We start from the raw sequence: 20,902 nt of genomic DNA on the forward strand, positions 1-20,902 counted from the left end.
GTAAATACACATATTTTATATATATACACCATATGTATAAATGTATATATATGTACAATTTAACACAAATATCGTTTTTTCATCGAAAAAGCATGATTTGGTTGTTGATTCCAAGTAAATCCACCATGCTGAAAACATCTATGGGGTTAAAAGTGCCTAAAAAACAACAGAAGACCTATGTCACATGGGTGCGGGTGCGGGGACTCGGCACTTCCAAAAAACCCGGGTGCGGGGGTGCGGCAGGGGAAAAAATGTATATATATATATATATATATATATATATATATATATATATATATATATATATATATATATAGAAGGGGGTCGGGGGTTCCCCCGACGCGGGTCGGGGTTCAGTTTTTTTTGCTGGTGTGTTTGTTTGAAGACTTGTTACCCACGTTCTGCTTGTTGTGTACTTTAGCTCAACGGGACAAAATTGATGAACCGAAAGGATTGACAATCTGATTGACCCAGCCTGTTGCGTTCTGCTGACTGTCATGATTCAATCATGTCTGAAACTCCCTGGTCTTCACGAAAAAAAATATAAGCGAAAGGTTTGACGTGGTTTGCCTACGACGCCACTGCCTAGGGTTCTTCAAATTTCATTTTATATATAGTTGCACACAAATGACAGCTAAAAGAAATTTATTGGATTTGACATGTGGAAAAGAGAGGTCTACACAAGGCTACGGCTAGAGCACCCATCTCGTCAGGAGAAAAGTGAATACTAATAGCCACCAAGGCTCTACCACCACCATTATCATTTATTATGGAGAGAGAAAATCCTTGACGTAAAAGGATCTGGTTGGTTGAAGCATAAAGACTTCAAAAGGCTCTTGAATTTTGGTTTTAATTTTTGAGGAAGATGGATCATCATTTCCAAGTTAACAATATGTTTTCCAACGTTGTGAATTAATTGTTTGGAGGCAGGAATAGCATGGGATGCCAACAAAGCTCGTCAGATGTTGTGGACACAAGTGCCCCTTTATAAAACAAGAGCAGTAGCTGTTCAGTTTTTTTTTAAATTCTGCAGCCCATTTCGCAGGGCAAAAAGGTTTTTTTTTTTTAAAAATCCAAACAAAAATGGACCGAAATGACTCTGGGTGTGGTCAACGCACCCAGGATCGGGTTGACCGCACCCGGTGCCGCACCCGCACCCGCACCCGCGTCGACACGGGTGCGGCACCCTGCTAGCCGAATCCCCGTGACATAGCAGAAGACCCCAAACAACCCATTTAGCATGTTTTCATCACTATCTCTCTCTCTCTCTCTATATATATATATATATAATGTTTGCTACCCTAGTGGGTAAGGAACCCCCTACTAAAAAATGTAATATTTTTATTTTTTTTAGTTTTTTGCACATTTGACCCTCTAGATGTGATTTACATATTAAGTTTAGTAGAAACTGACCTTTGGATCATGTTTTTCTAACATGTATGTCAAATTTTATGAGGGTAAAAAAACAACCTATAATGTAATAGATTTTCAAACCTCAGAAAAACATTTTTACATAAAAAACTATGATCCAAGGGATGATTCATAATATTTTGACCATGTTAAACACATTCATGTGGTCAGATTTTGTCAAAACCATGGTTGGCAAACCCGGCGAGTCAACTCGGGAATCACCCGAGTCGACCCGGATCAGACCCTAACCGTGTCACAATTCAGTTGTGCCGATCCAACTCATTAAATATATTTTTTATCATGTATTTTATTATTTTAATGCATAATTCTTATATTAAAGTCACTTTTTATGAAGAATCTAATATTTTTCAATGAAAAAAGTTAATAATCATGTATAATTATATGTTTTTGTAACTTATCTATTGACATGTTAGCTTGAAGTTTAGTTATTTTCATGTCTTATTCATGTGCTTACACTATAAAATTAGAGTCTTGACTCGTCCGAGTCACCGAGTCAACCCGCTAACTCGGTGACCCAGTAGGGGTCCGATCTGAGCCCGAGTCACGAGTTTGCCAACTATGGTCAAAACAACCTCTCCCTACAAGTAATTAGGGCTGAACAATGGGCCGGGTGGCTTGTGGCCTGACCCGAATGGGTCGGGCTTGGGCCTTGTTTTTGGAATAAAGCCTAACCCGAAGCAGGCTTAAATCTGACTTGACAAAATCTCAGGTTGGATTGGGTCAGACTACAGGTTAATGGGTTACCCTTAACGAATGGGTAAGGAGAGAGAGAGGTGGTAGTTGCCTACCACTTTTCTGGCCTACTGCCAGCCTATTGAGCTTTTGAATGGGTTTTTCCATGTTTCCCTTAAATCTGACCTTACAGATCTGTTCCACGTGCTTGATTTTATAGAAATCGACTCTTGGATAGTCCGATTCCGACATGCATGTAGGTTTTTATAAGATTTAAAATTTGATAGTATAAAATTTTCATAAATATTCAAGGCTTAAAAAATTATGTTTTCTATTGAAAAAACATAATCCAAGTATTGTTTCCTAACAAATCGACCATGCCGAACACATTTCCGAAAACAATCTGAAAACACCTGTTCACTTGTGGTGGGCTGGTGGTAGGCCAGAAAAGTGGTAGGCAGCTACCACTTTTCTTATATATATATATATATATATATATATATATATATATATATATATATTGGTTAACTATTGAGGGCACAAAACTATTGAGTTCAAATCACCTTTCATATTTTCTGGATTTTTTTTGTAGATCAGACTGTATGGATATGATGTATAAGGTTTGTATAATAGAAAATGAGTTTTGAATCATGTGATTATGACATGTAAATAGGTTTTTTAAGGGCTTCAAAAATCAACTATCTACAATGCAATAAAATGTCATGATGCAAAAAGTCATATTTTGAGATTGAAATAACACAATCCAAGGTTTGATCCTTAGCAAACAAACCATACATCTGTGTGGTCAGATTGAGTTGATAGAGCTTCAACATATGATTTTTAGCTCAATAGATCTATGTCTTCAATAACACCAAATATTAACCCTATATATATTGCAATGAAATCAAAAGAGGATATTAAATTAGGGGTGGCAAAACCTGACACGACCCGCCAACCCGCCTCTTAGGCGGGTTCGGGTTTGGCTTAAACTAACCCGTTTAATAAACGGGTCGACCCGCCTAACCCGTTTATTAAACGGGTCGGGTTCGTGTTAGGGGTATGCCAACCCGCCAACCCGGATGACCCGTTTAATAAACGGGTTAGGCGGGCGGGTCAACCCGTTTACACGAAATGGGGTTTGGGTCCGGCGCCATAAACACAATCAACGGGATTTGAAGGTAGTTTGGCGTCCGCGTCTCCAAAATCTTCTTCTCCTTTAAGAAAAGGCAAAAGCTTTAAAAGGCCCTTCCTCTCCCCCCTTTGGCGTTCGTTCGCTTTTCGTTCTCTTGCTGATTGTGGTTCTTAAGAGTTCCTCCTGAAATCCGAGTTTGAGGGTTCTCAGAGGGCGTTCTCATCAGCTTCATATGGTATTTTTTCGATCTTTTTGTTGACGAAACGATCCATTTTGGTTTCCATGTTTTTTTTTACGTCTCCGAATGCGTTGATATGATGGTTCTTCCGGCGAGAAATTAGGTTTTCTTGTGATTTCATTTTATTTTTCCCTTGTGAATGCGTTAAGATCGTCAGTTTCTATCTTAGTTAGGGTCAGATGACTCAGATTTTGTAGTTTCCCTATTATTGACAACAAAAGATTTGATCTTATTTCTGGATGTTTCTTTTAATTTCTTCGGATCAAAAGTGATTTTTGTAGCCACAGTCCTGGTTTTCCTCGCGGATTGTTTCATTCTATGGGTTATTGTTGTGCGAATAAGTTTTTTTTATTGAATTTTTGTGTTAAGAATTTATCAGAAATTTTATTGTTTTTTTATTTTATTTTATGTATAATATGTATTTTTTTTGTGTCGGGTCGGTTATCGTGTCTATGTTATCGGGTCAACCCGTTTAATAAACGGGTCGCCGTGTCGTGTAAGCGGGTCGTGTCGACTCAACCCGTTTAATAAATGGGTCGGGTTCGTGTTTGCCACAACCGACCCGTTTAATAAACGGGTCGGGTTCGTGTTGAGGTATGCTGACCCGCCGACACGACCCGCCAACCCGACCTGATTGCCACCCCTAATTACAATGGAGATCAATAGGCACTAGGCCAATATACAAGCCACTATAGGCAATACACAACCACTAAGGGCAATACAAGCACGAAGGCATAATGAGAGAGAGAGAGAGAGCAGCCAATAAAATTAAACAATATTTTTTATTAATAAGTTGAAGGAGAACTCAATAGATGGGGCAAAAAGAGTTACCGGAAGCTTCTTAGATAGATGGGAAGCCCACTTCCCGGAAACTCGCTTTGGAAGCGCGATACTCGCTTCCGAAACTTGATGAGAATCTCAATTCTCTCACGCTTCTCCTATACTTTTCACATAGTTCATCTATTCTTCTTAAATGTTCTCACTCTACTTTTCATATTTTTTACGTGTTTCCTCTTACATCTCTCACTCACTTCCATGATGTTGATTTTGTGAAAAATTTAGTGCTAACACTAAAAAATCATGAAATTTAATAATATTCACTTTTATTTTATTTTTTATTTGAGTTTCATTTTTATTTTCATTCAATTCTTATATCGTTTTTTTATTCCTCGCTTCCCGCTTCCTATACATTTTAAAATGCATCACTTCTCGTATCGTTTCCCATTTCCGCTTCCTAGTCTGGCAATCTAGATGCCCATTTAAATAGATGAGAGACAAGAGAACGAGAGACCATAATTAGCCGTTGGGAGTTCCCAATGGCTAGATGCCAAAGACAAAAATGCCCTTCTAAAGTGCAAAAAATCCAAAACAATAACAAAATAAACACACAAAAAAACAAAAAATAAAACAAACCTAAATGCATTCTAAAAAATATGTATATACATATAGACAATATGTATATACATATAAGGTATATATACACCTACACAAGTTATATATATATATATATATATATATATATAAATAAACAAAAAATTACATTTATAATTTAACACGCCCCCTCAAACTTACAGTGTAATTACGGAAAGTTTGTGGGAAAGAAAGGGATTTAGTAAAGAAGTTTGCCCGTTGATATTTTGATGTGACATATAGAAGCATGATAGTTTTCTTAAAAAATTATTCTCTGACATAGTGACAATCCATCTCTATGTGTTTAGTGCACTCGTGCAACATGTAATTGCTATCAATGTATATGACACTTTTGTTATGGCAACAAAGCTTTGAAGGCTCTTTCATGTGAATTCCCATGTCTTCAAGTAGTCTTCGTAGCCAAATGACTTCAGTATTGGTGGTAGCCACAACCCTGTATTCAACTTTCGTGGATAACATATACTTTTTGTTGTTTCTTGCATTTTTAGGAAATTAAAGAATCCTCTAGAAAAATACAAAAACCAGTTGTGGAGTGTATATCATTAGCATCTCTACCTCAATTAGAATCAGTGTAAGCAATTAAATCTAAAGAGGAGGTAGAGGATAAGAATAATCCTTTAGTAGTAGAGCTCTTGATATATCAAACTATTGTCATAACAATACACATTATATATTGGACTATTCTAATAACATGCATAATATGTGCTATATCCGGTCTAGTAATGGTAAGATATGTCAAGCCACCGATGAGTTGACGATATGGTGTAGGATCATGCAACATAACTCCATCATTTGCTTTCAGCTTTGCATTAATTATTTTCGGAGTGTCCACTTTCTTGTCATCAGTGATGTAAGATCTCTTAATAATATCTGCAACGAATTTAATTTGGGATAAGTATCCTCTTGGAGAATAAACAACTTCTATACCTAGAAAGTCACATAATTGTCCCAAGTCCGACATTTCAAATTTGCTTTTAAGAATGTCTTTAATCTTTTCAATCCCCACTCTATCTTCTCTTGTGATTATCATGTCATCAACATACAACAAGCGAACAATTTTTTCAGCAAAGGAATTTCTAACAAAGCGGCGTTAGTATTGGCATGAAGTGAATCTAAGATCAACCATAACACTACTAAACTTATCATACTAAGCCTTGGGGGCTTGCTTGAGCCCATATAAGGCTGTCCGCAAGTGAAGAATCTTTCCTACAATATCAACTAATCTAGGTGGAGGATCCATATCGACTTCTTTGATCAAATTACCATTAAGGAAAATATTTTTTACATCAATTTGGTAAAATTTTCATTCTTGATAGAGGCTACTGCTATAAGGGTTCTAAATGAGTTATTCTAGCAAGTAGCAAATTGGGTAAAGGTTTCATCATAGTTAATTCTATGTTCTTGAGAGTATCCTTTAACAACTATTTTGACTTTATATCTTTCCAAGTACCCATCACTTTTATTTTGACTTTATAGATCCATCTACACCCTGTGGTCTTCTTTCCTTCAGGTAAAGTTTGGAGTTTTTAAGTATTTGTTTTATGTAGGGCATCTAGTTCCTTTTGCATGTCACCAATCCATTTAGGGTTGGTTTTGGCTTCCTTATAAGTAGAGGGTTCATGGAATAAATGTTTGGACAAAAAACAAATTCTATACTTAGGATTAAAAGTGGGTTCATGATGTATGGACAAAAGACAAACTCTATCTTTGGAGGAAAAAGTGTCATAGGATACAAACCTATCTGGTGGTCTAGATACCCTACTAGATCATTTAACTTCTTGATTAGTAGCTTCAACAAGTTGGTTTTCTAGAGACTGGGTGAGTGGTTCATTATCTTCTACAGTTCTATTAAGTTGATATTTTTCTAAAGCACTAGGAGGGTTAGGTTTAGTTCTTCTAGTGTATTGGAGAATAGGTTCTTCACTTTCCCCAATGATATCCAAAACATTGTTATTGCAAATATCATCATCATTAGTAGGAACATCAGATTGAAAAATCTCATAATCATGCTTAGCATCACGAACAAGATCAAACAAGAATTTTCATTTTCTTTAATTTGATGATCTTTTTCAAAATATAGTTCTTTTTCAACAAAGTTATCATTTCTAGAAATATATAATTTGTCTAAAGTTGGGTCATAACATTTAATTTTTTTTTTGGTTTTTTGCATATCCCTAAAACACATATTGAGTAGTTTTGGGAGAAAGTTTGTCACCTTTGTTTAAAAGAACAAAACATTTGCAACAAAAAATTCTCAGCCTAGCATAATTTGGAGGAGTTTTGAACAATTTTTCAACGGGAGAAATATTTTCCAAAGATTTTGAAGGTAATCTATGTACGAAAGTTAGAGCAACTTCTGCTCAAAATATTTTGGGTAAAGAACTAGAGATGAGGAGAACTTTAGTAGTCTCAAATTTGTGTCTATATTTTCTTTCAAATAAGCCATTTTATTGAGGAGTGTAAGGGCATGCTTTTTGATGAGTATGCATCTTAAGATAAGATTCAAACTCATTAGAAATGTACTCCTCTCGAATCGGTTATAAGAGTCATGATTTTGGAGTAAAACTTAGTTCTAACAAGAGGGTGAGATTTTTTAAATGTAGTAAACACTTCATGTTTATGTTTAAGAAAATATATCCAAGTAAATCTAATGAAATCATCAACATAAATAATATAATATGCAAATCCTCCTTTTGACACAATTGAAGAAGGACCCTACACATCTGAGTGAATAAATTCAAAAGGTTGGGAAGGAAAATGTTCTATTATCAAAATGCAAGGATTTCATTTTTCCAAGAGTGCATTCATTACAATAAAATTCTTTCAAATTACAAATTTTTTCACAAAGAGGAATGTATTCCATTTTGGATACAGATGGATGGCCAAGTCTTTTGTGTCATAAATACAAGTTTTTTTTCAAAAATACATGTAACCTTTTAGAGAATGTTTAAGAAATCCATATAGTATAATCCTTCTTCTTATGCCCTTCCCCAATAAGCTTCCCTGACTGATGATCTTGCACACAATAAAACTTGGATAAGAAGGAGATATTATACCCATGATCACAAATTTGAGATACAAATAATGAATCTAATATTTAGAATAATTTTTTTTTGGTATTTTTAAAATCTTCTTCAAAATTTCTTATTTCTTTAATATTTAGAATGGTCTCATTTGCAGTGAAAACAAAAGAAGTGTTTAAAGTTGATTAACACTTAGATAAGTAGAGTTTGATATCACGTGAAAGGAGGCACCTGAATCAAGAAGCCATTTATCCATATCTAGAAGGGTTGGAGATGTTGCAACCGCTCCCAGGACATTTAAGGATTCCTTCATTACTTGGTGGATAGCTTCAGTTAATTTGGTCATGCCCCATTCTCCAATGGTTTTCTTGTTTTGATCTTGGCTCGTACCGGCTATAAATTTTCCTCTTTTAAGTTTGGGGCATTCCGGTCTAATATGACCATTTTCCCTACAATTATGACACATGACTTTATGAGGGCCTCCATTATGATACTTGTTGAAGTGTGGAGGCCTATAGGCCTTGGTAGAGACACCAGGTTTGGAGGCAGCAAGAACGGTGTCGTTGACTGTCTTTCTTATACTCTTTCAATTTACCTTCCTCCATACTTGACTCCGTGAGAGTTTTATGAAGGGCAGGGATAGAGGATTTATGAAGAAGCATCATCTTCACCCCTCAAACTCAGGCCTTAGACCATAAGGAACATAAAAAATTGTTTCTTTTTGAATTTCTCTTGTTTAAGGCAAAGGTCTCTAGGAGTCTCCCACTTCAGCTCTAAGACAACAAGTTCTTTTCATAAGAGAGCCATCTTGTTGTAGCAATCCTGCTTAGTCTTATCGCCTTGCTTCAAAGTCATCATTCTTTTGTGGATACTCCATCAATGAGCGATATTCTTCATAGTGTACATATCCCTCAAGAACATCCATGCTTCTTTTGCTATTTTGAATCTTACCACTCTATCAAGAATGGATGTGTCTACACTACTCACGATCCCTGATAGAATCTTTGCATTGTCTATCTGCTATTCCATGTGCCTTCTCTTATGCTCAAGAGTGGCGGCAACCTTTTCTTGTTCTTTGAGGAATTTGATGTTCTCATCTACCATTTTAGTGAATGAGTTGAGGCTTCGAGCAATGATGTATTTGATAAGCCTTTGGATAAAATATGATTCTCCGTCATAGGACCCAAGTAAGAGTTTGATCCATCAACTTGTCATGATGAAGACAGAGTCATTTTCCATGGTGAGAAGAGGGAAGAGTCACTTAAAGTTCCTGCACAACCTTGAAGTCAACGATCACGGATACACGAGCACCATTATCTCCAAGTCACCAAGGATCAAGAGCGAAAAGAGGATAATACAATGGAGATCAATAGACACTAGGCCAATATACAAGCCAATAAGGGCGATACACAACCACTAAGGGCCTATGTCACATGGGTATGGGTATGGGTATGTGTATGGGCACATGTATGGGTATGGGTACGACACGACAATTTAAAAAAATGAGGGTACGAGGACACAACTATATATATAAAGAGAGAGAGGGTTTGGATATGGATCTATATTAAGATTCATATCCATACCTACCTTATAAAAGGAGAAGGGCGTAGCCCTTCTCTCTCTCTCTCTTGCCCACGGGGAGCAGAGGTAGGTTCTCTCTCTCTCTCTCTCTTTGCTGAGGGTGGGAATGAGAGGGTTTTGAGTCTTCCTCTCTTTCTGTTTCTTCCTCATTTTTCTTCTTTCTTCTCTTGCTTCTTCTTCCTCCTCCTCCTCTTCCTTGTCTTCTTCTTCTTTTTCTTCCTTCCCTTCTCCTCCTCTTTTTCTTCCTCCCTGTCTTTCGCTTGAGAAACAAAAAAAAGAAAAAGAAAAAGTTGAGTTGGGTCAGGGTTGGACCCGACCCGAACCTGCACGTACCCGTGCTGCATCCGGTACCTGCACCTGTGTTGAGCCATGTCGACATGGGTACGGCTGCCAATATGGCATGTCTATGTGACAGAGCTAAGGGCAATACAAGCACTAAGGCACAATAAGAGAGATATAGAGAGAGACAACCAATAAAATTAAATAATAATTTTTATTAATAAGTTCAAGAACAACTCAATAGATGGGCAAGATGCCCATTTAAATAGATGAGAGAGAGACCGTAACTAGCCATTGGGAGCTCCCAACGGCTTGATGCTAAAGACAAAAATGCCCTTCCTAAGGGCCAAAAATACAAAAAAAGAAATAATAAAAGAAACCTAAATACATTTAAAAAATATGTATATACATATGGACAACATGTATATACATATAAGGCACATATATACACATACATAAGTCCATGTATTAGTGTATAAATACACAAAAAAAAGAAACATTCATATTTTAATATTATATATATTAGTAATGATAAGGTGCTCACGGAGTACCTATCCCCACCTAATAGAAGCTTTAGATTTTCAAATTTCTTTATCTTTTTTTTGTTGATCAGACCCTATAGATATGATCTACAAACATTATTTCGTAGAAAACAAGTTTTAGATCATGTGATTATAGCACACATCTAGGTTTCTTTAAGACCTTTAAAAATCAATGGCTTACAATGTATCAAAATTTCATGACTTAAAAAATCCTATTTTTATGTCCAAAAAACATGATCCAAAGCATGATTCCTATCAAATAAACTATGTTGAATAGATCTATAAGGTCTGATTGAGAAGATGCAACCTACACCTATGATTTCTAGTATGTGGGAATAGGCACTCATTACTCTATATCAGTGTTATAAAAAATGCGCCTCAAGGCGCAAAAATTTTTTTTTTTTTTTACAAAAATATTTCAGAGACATAATCAACAAAGTTTTTGTAGGTTAATCTCATATATTTTCCAGTTATTTTAGTTATGTAATAAGTTTATTAGTATATTACTATATTTTAACTTTTGTTGGTTAATCTCGTATATTTTTTAGTTATTTCAGTCATGTAATTAGTTTCTTAATATATTTTAACTTTTGTTGGTTAATCTCATATATTTTTCAGTTATGTAATCAGTTTTTTAGTTAATTTTATATGTTAATCTCATATTTTTTAGAATAATCTCATATATTTTAACTTTTGTAGGTTAATCTCATATTTTCCAGTTATTTCAGTTATGTAATCAGTTTCATAGTATATTTTAACTTTTGTTGGTTAATCTCATATATTTTCCAGTTATGTAATCAGTTTTTAGTTACTTTTATATGTTAATATCACATTTTTTAGAATAATCTCATATATTTTAACTTTTGTAGGTTAATCTTATATATTTTTCAGTTATTTCAGTTATGTAATCAGTTTCTTATTATATTTTAACTTTTTTTTTGTTAATCTCATATATTTTCCAGTTATGTAATCAGTTTTTTAGTTACTTTTATATGTTAATCTCATATTTTTTAGAATAATCTCATATATTTTAACTTTTGTTGGTTAATCTCATATATTTTCCAGTTATGTAATCGGTTTCTTAGTATATTTTATCTTCTGTTGGTTAATCTCATATATTTTCCAGTTATGTAATCATTTTTTAGTTACTTTTATATGTTAATCTCATATTTTTAGAATAATCTCATATATTTTCCAGTTATTTCAGTTATGTAATCAGTTTCTTAGTAAATTTTATTTTTTTTGGTTAATCTCATATATTTTCCAGTTATATAATCAGTTTTTAGTTACTTTTATATGTTAATCTCATATTTTTTAGTACTTATTTGAGATTTTCTATTTCTTATTGGTCGTTATTTCATCAATAAAGCATTTCTTTATTTATTTATATTTTTAGATATTTTTTAATAATTTTTTTAAAGTTTTCAAATTTTTTTTGAGACTTACGCTTTATGCCTCGTGGCTTGTGCCTCGCCTCGGTTTTTGGTGGAGTGCCTCGCTACACCTCAACGCTTTTCACAACACTGCTCTATATACATAGGGAAGGAGGACCATCCAACCAATGGAAAGTCCAAAATCTACAACCAATGATGATCAAATGACTCCTTCAATGTTTGAGCGTTCCATCGATTCGACCTATATATTTGCTCTTTATAATTTATTTGGTAATAAATATGCTTTACACAAAGATTTTGCATCTAAGCGTGTTTTTCAAAATGTGAAGAAATCAACGGCTCACAATGCATTTAAAATTTTATGATACAAAGTATTGTGGGCCGTTGATTTTTAGCACTTCAAAAAATGCATCTACATATCAAAATTCTTGATCTACATGTTACTAAATAAATGATAAAAGCCCATTATGTAGAGTCCAATTGATAAAAAACTCTATCGTTAGAGAAGGAATGCCGTCCAGTCATTGTTGGTTGTAGATTTTGCACCTTCCTTTGGTTGGATGGTCCCCTTTCCTATATATATAGAATATGAGAACTACCATGTGAACTGCGATTTTCATGGATTTTTTGTTATTTTCTCTTGAATCTAACTGTATGGAGGTGATCTACATGCTTGGTTTTATAAGAGGACTAGCTCTTGAATTATCCTATTAGGATGCATAAAAGATTTTTTAAGACTTTAAAATCAACGGTTCATAATCTTCATAAATATTCAATCATCTAAATATCGTATTTTTTCATCGAAAATACATGATCTGATAGCCGATTCCTAGCAAATTCACCATGCCGAACACATCTACATGGTTGAATTTGCAAAAAAAGCGTTGGAAATGGCTACTTCACACGGTAGTTCTTGTATTTCTAGTTCTCATGTTCTAGTGACTCTCTCTCTCTCTCTCTCTCTCTCTCTCTCTATATATATATATATATATATATATATATATATATATATATATATATATATATATGGATACCAAGATACGTTAACTGGAAATATGTGAGCTAGAGTGTGAGTGCATTTATATATATATATATATATATATATATATATATATATATATATATATATATATATATGAGAGAGAGAGAGAGGACACATTTCTAGAACAGGAGGGAAGCTTATTGGCTGTTTTGATGTCTATAATGGATTTTTGTAGACCGATTAGTGAGGAGTGAGTCTACCTCCTGCTGCCAATAATGGCCTGGTGATGAGGTGTGGATGAGCAAATGCTTATGCTTTATGTGTTCTGATGGAGACCCTGTATGTAATGACTTGGAAGAAAAATAGCATTGTGAGGCAGGTTGAGGGCTTTCATAAGTTTTATGCCTTGTGCTGTATGGAAGCATAATGGAAATCATTGGGTGCCTTGTAAATATGGATGTACTAATATGGCCTTGAAAGAAGGCTGCGGAAGGCTGGTCTAGTATTGAGGCAGGTGGAAGGGCAGCATGGCTGGTTGGTGTTTACATGTTAACCGATGAAAATTATGACCTTTTGGGTTCACAAGGATGGTTGACTGAAGTTAAACACTCAAGTTAAATATCCAAGGACACTAACTTCCTAAGACGCTGAAGCTCTGGATACACAATTGGTTCCAGAGAAAATGGATAGGTTAAGGTTTTAATTGCACAATGGAATCAATTATTTGTTTCCTTCCTGTAGGAATGTGGTTAGGTGAGGCTGCAGAATCATGTTAACTTCAAAAATCTCATACCTTCTGCACTAAAGATTGGGACAATGATAAAAGTTGTTTCGTTTCTAGAGGGGTTATATTATCACTTTTTCTTGTGAACTGGTTGATGTGAGAATATTGCTCTGACTCTTGATGTCTAAGGGATTTCATAAATGTTTACATGTGAGCTTGTTCCAGGGATGCTGTGTTTGTGAATGTACATGAATAATGGGCTTGTTGGATCTATTTTTTTATGTGAAGATTTTATTTGGATCACTTCACATGATTGTTATAAGAAAAAAATGCTGAACTCATGGAAACTTGAACAGGAATTTTTATGTCTACACACTTGTCCTTTTATTGGAAGAAAACTGTCACTAGCTTTTGTAACATAAGAATTTGCCATGCATTTAGTATTGTATGTTTTGAAAACTTGCAGGACATTAGTGGTGCAGAAAAGGGCGAGGGAGCTGCTTTACTCCTTTCCCCGGTATCCCCATTTCCTGCTGCTACTGCCACAGATACAGCTCGCTGCTCTAGTGGTAGCCAGTTTACCATGTTCCTCACAGCTCCTTTACAGGCCTTCTGCTATTTAGTTGGTCTATCAGGCTCCAAAGTTGATATGGTATGCTGCTTAATGCTGTGGATTTGCCTTTGATGTACTGCATCTTGGTTGACATTATCTTGTTGAATTCAGAATATGTACCATGAGGCTGACAAGTTGCTTTCAGCATATTTAGTGGAATGGGGAGGTATTTTAGCAACATCTGGTTTACTTGATCCAGTTTGGATGAGGGTCTTTGGTGATCCTTTTTTGAGGCGGCTTATACTCAGGTCATTTCATGTTAGCATTCTTTTCTTTCTAAGAGGAGAAATATTGATTTTTGTGAATAATCAGTAGTTTTCTGTGTAGAATGCGCCTTTATTTTATGCTCAATTTGCTTCTTAGAGGTGGCTGGAATGGTCTGTCTTCTTCGTTTTGTGCTGCCCAAAGTTGGGCAAAACTTAGTTTCCTGTAATTGATATGTGAGGATGTGGAAATATTGGAAATGAGGGATGGCATGTATGTGATGTACATCATGCTGTAGTCATGTATTTCGTCCATGATTGTTGGGTGGAAAATATTGTGGACACAGTGCTTTGTAGGGTCCAATGACATGGATGCAGTACATGGTGCATCCAACAGTTGTGAACTCAAAAATCTTTCTCCCAGATGCACTTGTCATTTCTCTTGGTAATTTTTATCTATTTGTGCTCCAATTTACAGAAGTTACAAATGACTAGGATGTTTCATATGGATACTTGTTATTGCAATAAATTTTGTAGCTTGTTGTTTTCGTAGTTCATGGTGGTGTGTCATATGAAATTCCCTATGTGAATAAATATGTTTATTCCCATCATCTCTGGTTAGGTTTTCAATTTCATGACTTTGAAGTTCCTGTGCTTCATTTCATTCTTAAAAAAATGTGAGGGGCTCTTAATGTTACCTGTCTAGACAAAAGCTTGGCCTACTTTGCGATCCTTTGTATCCCTATTTTCTGAAGAGGACAATTAGATTCACGAGTTTGACCTCCAATTTTGTTTAATTACTAGATTCCTAATAAAATCAGATTGCAAATTGGGATTCTACATAAATTTTATCTATGTGGTTCAATCTTAGGTGGCCCCTGCTGCTTGCTTTCATGCAGTGACAAGGCAACTTAGTTGAGACAGAATATCCATTTTCCAGAAAGAGGCATTTCATATGTTTTTTTTTTTATATTCTGAATTCTTTTAGTGCATTCATATCCCAGAAAGGTTTCTTTGGAGAAAAAAGAGAACTACACCCATGCTCTGTCATAATTCACCATCTGCCCTTTTTCTTTTCATTAGAGCTTCCAAGATAAGAACAATTGTATCTCCTTGTTGAGGTTATACAGTTGAGATTGATGTCTACCAAGACCTTCAAATGTCACAAGTTTTGGGGTTTTGATTGGATGGAAGTGACTCGAGAGTTTTGGTGGATTTTGTTCGAGTGAAAGTTTATTGGGGAAGAGTCCACGGAATTTCATTTGTGGACCTCATTTGACAACTATGTCACACAGACACTTCATTTACCATGCGTATCCTATATCAACATGACACGAGTCTCGAGCACCTCATGAACACAGTTAAATTAGTTTCATATACAGTCAACATTGTTTATGTCCCGAACCGAGCCTTCAGAATGGGCATGTGCAGTGCGGAGCTCTACTGAGTGGAAAATGCAGTGTAGGAATGTGCGGTATGTGTTGACTTGATCGATGACGTGCAGTGGTAGCATGTCATGCGATAGGCAACAGTATCTCACTCGCAGCGTTTGGATGCACGGGAGTGCATGTGAGTTAGGGTTAATTCCCACAGGGATCACCTTAGGTGGTTCCAACCGAGTATAGTCACTCGGGGCTAGGCGAGTGAACGCCTAGGTGTCGGTGAACAATTTGAATAGTGTTGCTTGCTATGACGTAACAACTATCAACTGACGGAAATGATGGGCGGTCTTGGGATTAATCTTCCCCCGTCCGTTACAGACCCACAAGTCCTTCTTGAGTAATGCTATCAGGAGGTTGCGATGCAGCCTTAGATGTATAATATCACTGTTTGGATTAGTTGGTTGTTCGGTTGGATGTGAGCGTCACCACTTCCTTGAAATTTAGACGACGACTCCTTTGATTATTCATCAAGCACGATGGCAATGCGCTAAGGAATGATGCGCAGAGCCGGTGGCATGGACCAAGTTGAATACACATTTGAAGATGCGCTTGATCAGCTTCCGCTAGATAGTTGTGCACGAGGTGGCGGGCAGGGCCAATGAAATGATTTGACACATGAAAAGTGTTGGCGGTGCGACTTTGACCGTTAGGCTGGTTAGACTGGGCAGTCTGGCCCGTTGCGAGTTTGCGAAAAATTCTATGCCCGTGACAAATTGGCATTAGAGCAGAAAGATTCATAAAGATCTTGTTGTTCGGTGAGTACGACACTGAAGAGGGCAGTGATCGTTTGTTCAAATTGAAAACCAACATGAGATGGTTTGTCCCGTTTACGTGAATTTGTACAGCTGAAGTGTAGTTGAATGAGCGCATAAGCAAGTTGTTGGCAAAGTGGTATGAGTCATCTTGTCGATAGTAAAAAGAAGTATACGGTTGTTCAGTTGGCTAAGGAAACATGGATAAGCCAAAGATTCCTATCAGTTATGTGTTAAGCTCGTAGGTGGAGCGTGGTGTTTGCTTTGTGCATGCAGAGAATGCATGTTGGATTCGGTTAGATGAATTTACACTTTTGAGTATGGGAGACTCAATTGTACGTTTATGTTCTATATCGAGATTGTGGGTTAGCAGAGTACCCATCTTGAGCAAAATGCCCGTTGTTTTGCTCCCTTGAGTTTGACAATTCCTTTGTGGATTGTATGTGCGAAAAAGTCATTCGTAGCTCATCGGTTTGGTTCCTGCGGGAATGTATTTATTGGTTTCAGATGAGAGTTGTAGCGTGCTAGTTCTGGATGTGAGTTATAGCGTTAGGCCGTGAGTTTTCCCTTATGTGGACGTGTGATCAGGAAGACACTTTGAAGGACCGCTTTGAGGTGATATGCAAGTAGGCGTCCCCCACTTGAGGACTAGTTTGAACCATTGGAAAATCACAAGTTGGTGCTTTAAGGGAGTTGATATCCCTGTCATACACGGTGTTCGCTTTTCTCTGAAAGAATCATAAAGGGCTTGGAAGTGCCCTTGCTAGGGTTGGAAGCCGCCCTAGCGATGAGCGTGAAGACAAGTTTGTCGTGTGGGCGAGGATGACCTGCTTGTGTATGAGACTACACTTGAGTCCCACGAGCGAAAAATGCTTGATGTTAATGAAGCGGAAGATCGTTGTCTAAGTGATTTGAAGCATGTTGAGGAATGAGACTTGACGTGCTAAAGGTAGCGGCAATGGCGGATGAAAACCAGAACAAGTTGAATATGGTGAAGAAAAGAAGATCAAATATAAGTGCAAAGGGAAAGTGACATGTCCTTACCTACATTGACATTGTTGGGGATGACAATGGTATAAATGTGAGAGAATGTCCTGCACCGAGTCTTTAGAATGAGGCATGTGCAGTGCATAGCTCTATTGACTGGAAAATGCATCGTGGAGGAATATGCGGTATGCGTTGGTTTGATCGGTGACGTGTGGTGGTAGCATGATATGCGATAGACAACGGTATCGTCGTTGGTGTGATGGTGTGTGGCGGCACATATATGAAGTGTTGTTTGGTTAAGCCGTGCCAGCAGATCAGAAGATGTTGCTTTTGGGGATTTGGTTAAGGACCTCTCGACTTGGATGGGTATCCCACACGTAGCATTTGAACTCACGGGGGTGAGTGTGGGTTAGGGCTAATTCTCCTGGGGATCACCTTAAGTGGTTCCAATCGAGTATGGTGACTCCGGGCTAGGCGAGTGAATACCTAGGCGTCAGTGAGCAATTTGGGTAGTGTTGCTTGCTATGACATAACTATCAACTACCCGAAAGGCTGGACGGTTTAATCTTCCCCTGTCTGTTATAGATCCACAAGGCCTTCTTGGGTGACACTATCAGGAGGTCGCACTGCAGCCTCAGAGGTGCGGCGTTGCCGTTTGGATTTGTTGGTTGTTCGGTTGGGTGTGAGCGTCACCCCTTCCTTGGAACTTGGACGACGACCCCTTTGGTTATTCATCGAGCACGATGGTGATGCGCTAAGGAATGATACGTGAAGCCAATGGCATGGACCAGGTAGAATACACTTTTGGAGATGCGTTTGATCAGCTTCCACTAGGTAGTTGTGCACGAGGTGGTGCGCAGGACCAATGAAATGATTTGGCACACGAAAAAGTGTTGGCGCACGCACGGCCTTTGGCCGTTAGGCTGGACAGTTTGGCACATCACGGGTTTGCGAAAAATTCTATGCCTGTGACAGTTTCATTCACTTTCTCTATTTCATTTTATGATCTTATTTACTTATTTTGTATTTGCCTGAGTTCTTTTTCTTTTAAAATTTGTCTTGAATTCACATTCCAACTTCAACGTAGTTTCATTGTTCGATGTTCCTAGCTATAGTGATTTAAGAATGTTTTTTTATACGCGTATATCCATCTGTGTGTGTACAGCCGTGTCGCCGTATCCTAATTTTTGAAAATTATTGTATCGTCCGAAGCGCATACGCATCATGTCCCATTCCGCATCAGTATCCATGTGACAGTTTGACAGTCACTCTGCTACGAGGGAAGTGCTTTTCTTTCTGAAGTGTGAATATGTGGGCAAGAGATTTAGGTCCTCCAGTGGATGTTCATCCTAGTTGGCCACTACTAATACAACCATTTTGATGTTTTCTGAGTCATGGTATCTGATGATTGGTGGTCAGGAATTCAAACACTGAATAAGGTTCCTTTTGTTCAATGTTTCTCTTGATCATTGGCAACAGTTGTAGGCTGGAATCCTTCTATGGCGATTTAGCTTCAATATGAAACTTGATGTTAATGATGGAAGAGTTTGGCCACAAGTTAAAAATTGAATGTGAAAACTCTTTGATGATGGGCATTCATTGAATCCCCTACACTCCTGCTGTTTGGGGTCCCCACATTTGGGAGATGTGAGGGGATTTGGTCTCCCATCTTGCAAAGCTAGCTGCATCCTCGCTATGTTGTTGACAAATCCCCTCCCATCACCCTCTCATCTTCCTCTCGACACTGGCTCACAGAGAGCCTTATGTTCTTACACTAGCTATCTGTTCCTTTTTACTTTTTCATCAAATTTTTGTGGTACAAATGATGCAATGCTGATGATGTGGCTTTCCTTCTCAGGTTCATATTTTGCCGAGCGGTCTTGTCTCTCTATGCCCCAGGATTCAACCGGAAGGAATTTGTCCCTGAGTGCGTGCCTCCTTTGCTGGAGTCTGTCCTGCCAGCTAATCAAAGTGTGCAATCTGCGATCTTTAGCATTGCCAATGCGCTTGGTGTTACCAGTCATTTCATTTTCTTTGATGATATTCCTCAGCAAGGCTGTGTTGAATCAATTTTAGCAGGAGTTAAAGCACTGGACTCGCAGGAAGCATATGGAGGTACACATGACTCCACTTTGACAGAAGAAAGTGGTCACTGATAAGGTGCATGTGAGGTTAATCTTCTCATTCTCAACAGCATTAGAAATGTGGGTGAGCGTGTCCATTGGATTGTTTAAATGTGCAGCAATGTCTGGATCTGGCAACATATTCAATATAATGCTGATTGTCTCGAGATAGTTTTTGCCCAGGCCACATTGTCGAGTCTTTCAGAGATCATGAACTTGTTGCTCCAGAATCTCATAAAGGTGGATCTATTCATGCCATCTTTAGAGATTACTGGTCATTCTTGTTTCACGGCTGTTCAAGTAAATGTAGGTTGAGGATCACTGGAATCAAAGTTCCGACTGAAGTTTATGATATTAGTTCATCCTTGCGGCATGCCTGTGATTCGAGATTTTCTAAGGGGATCAGTTTTGGCCTTCTGGACATTTGTGCTTTATTTCAATGAAAGTTCTTTACCAAGATTGAGACAGACTTGGTGATTCTAGCGCCCTTAAAAATCCTGGACCATGTGGCATTGGATGTGTCCTATATAAAGTGCAGAGAGCGAATGAGACTCGGGGTGATCCAATTTTCCATCCTAGTGTTTTGACCTATTGGTTGAAAGGGTTTAATGCTAAGCACTTGAAACAAACAGTATTTGGTAACCTGGTGGCTAAGGAAATCCTTATTGAAACCCGTAGTGGGAGGTTGTTTTGACTAAATCTAACCTCAGATGTGTTCAGCACAGTCAAAATAGTATGAATCGACTCTTGCATAAAAATACGATTTTGAAACATTATTTTTCAACTTTTACGCACGTTGGAATAACATGATTTAAGCACTGATTTCTACCAACATAAACGTGTACATATCTGGAAGGTCAGATGCGTAAAAAGCATAAAACAATTTAAAATATTACAGTTTCTTTACTGTAGCAAACATTAACCCCTCGAAGCATGTAAGAATCACTGGAGGTATGCTAAGACAGGGTTCTCATACTAGCTTAAATGGATGAGGCCAATACTGTTGGATTTGGGCATTATACATTCGAGTTCAGATCGGACTCAATAAATATGGCATAGTCAGTTTTGGGCAAGAAGCTAATAAACAGGTTTGGGTCGAGATCAGTATTGGATCTAACCGACTCCTTTTTTGCACGCATAACCAGTAGATTTCACACGCTTCTACTTTTTAGTATCGTTATGACCACACGTTATGGCACCTTAGCAGGGATTCAAACATGTTGGATTTGGGTCAAATGCTTTCTTAATTGGATCTGGATGCCAGATTGAAAATCGTCATACCAGGGTAAATTTGAAACACTTCCATGAAAGACATTTGGAAGAAAACCTAAAACTGAATCTTACAGTTTATTT

The 20,902-nt window shown here is 37.3% G+C and overlaps 1 protein-coding gene across 1 annotated transcript in view; it reads left to right on the forward strand.

Moving 5' to 3' along the window:
- Positions 1 to 20,006, forward strand: part of LOC149822104 (signal transducer, putative (DUF3550/UPF0682)) — a 50,699-nt gene extending 30,693 nt beyond the window's left edge. The window contains exons 7-9 of the mRNA XM_089981643.1: positions 13,896 to 14,081; positions 14,154 to 14,290; positions 19,285 to 20,006. Of these exons, the coding sequence (XP_089837769.1) occupies positions 13,896 to 14,081; positions 14,154 to 14,290; positions 19,285 to 19,582 (621 nt within the window). The 3' untranslated portion in view covers positions 19,583 to 20,006. The remainder of the gene's footprint in view (positions 1 to 13,895; positions 14,082 to 14,153; positions 14,291 to 19,284) is intronic.
- The last annotated feature ends 896 nt before the right edge of the window (positions 20,007 to 20,902 follow it).

The sequence above is a fragment of the Nuphar pumila genome, chromosome 11, assembly GCF_984573655.1.
Source record: "Nuphar pumila chromosome 11, dmNupPumi1.hap1.1, whole genome shotgun sequence".
Classification (NCBI taxonomy): Eukaryota; Viridiplantae; Streptophyta; class Magnoliopsida; order Nymphaeales; family Nymphaeaceae; genus Nuphar; species Nuphar pumila.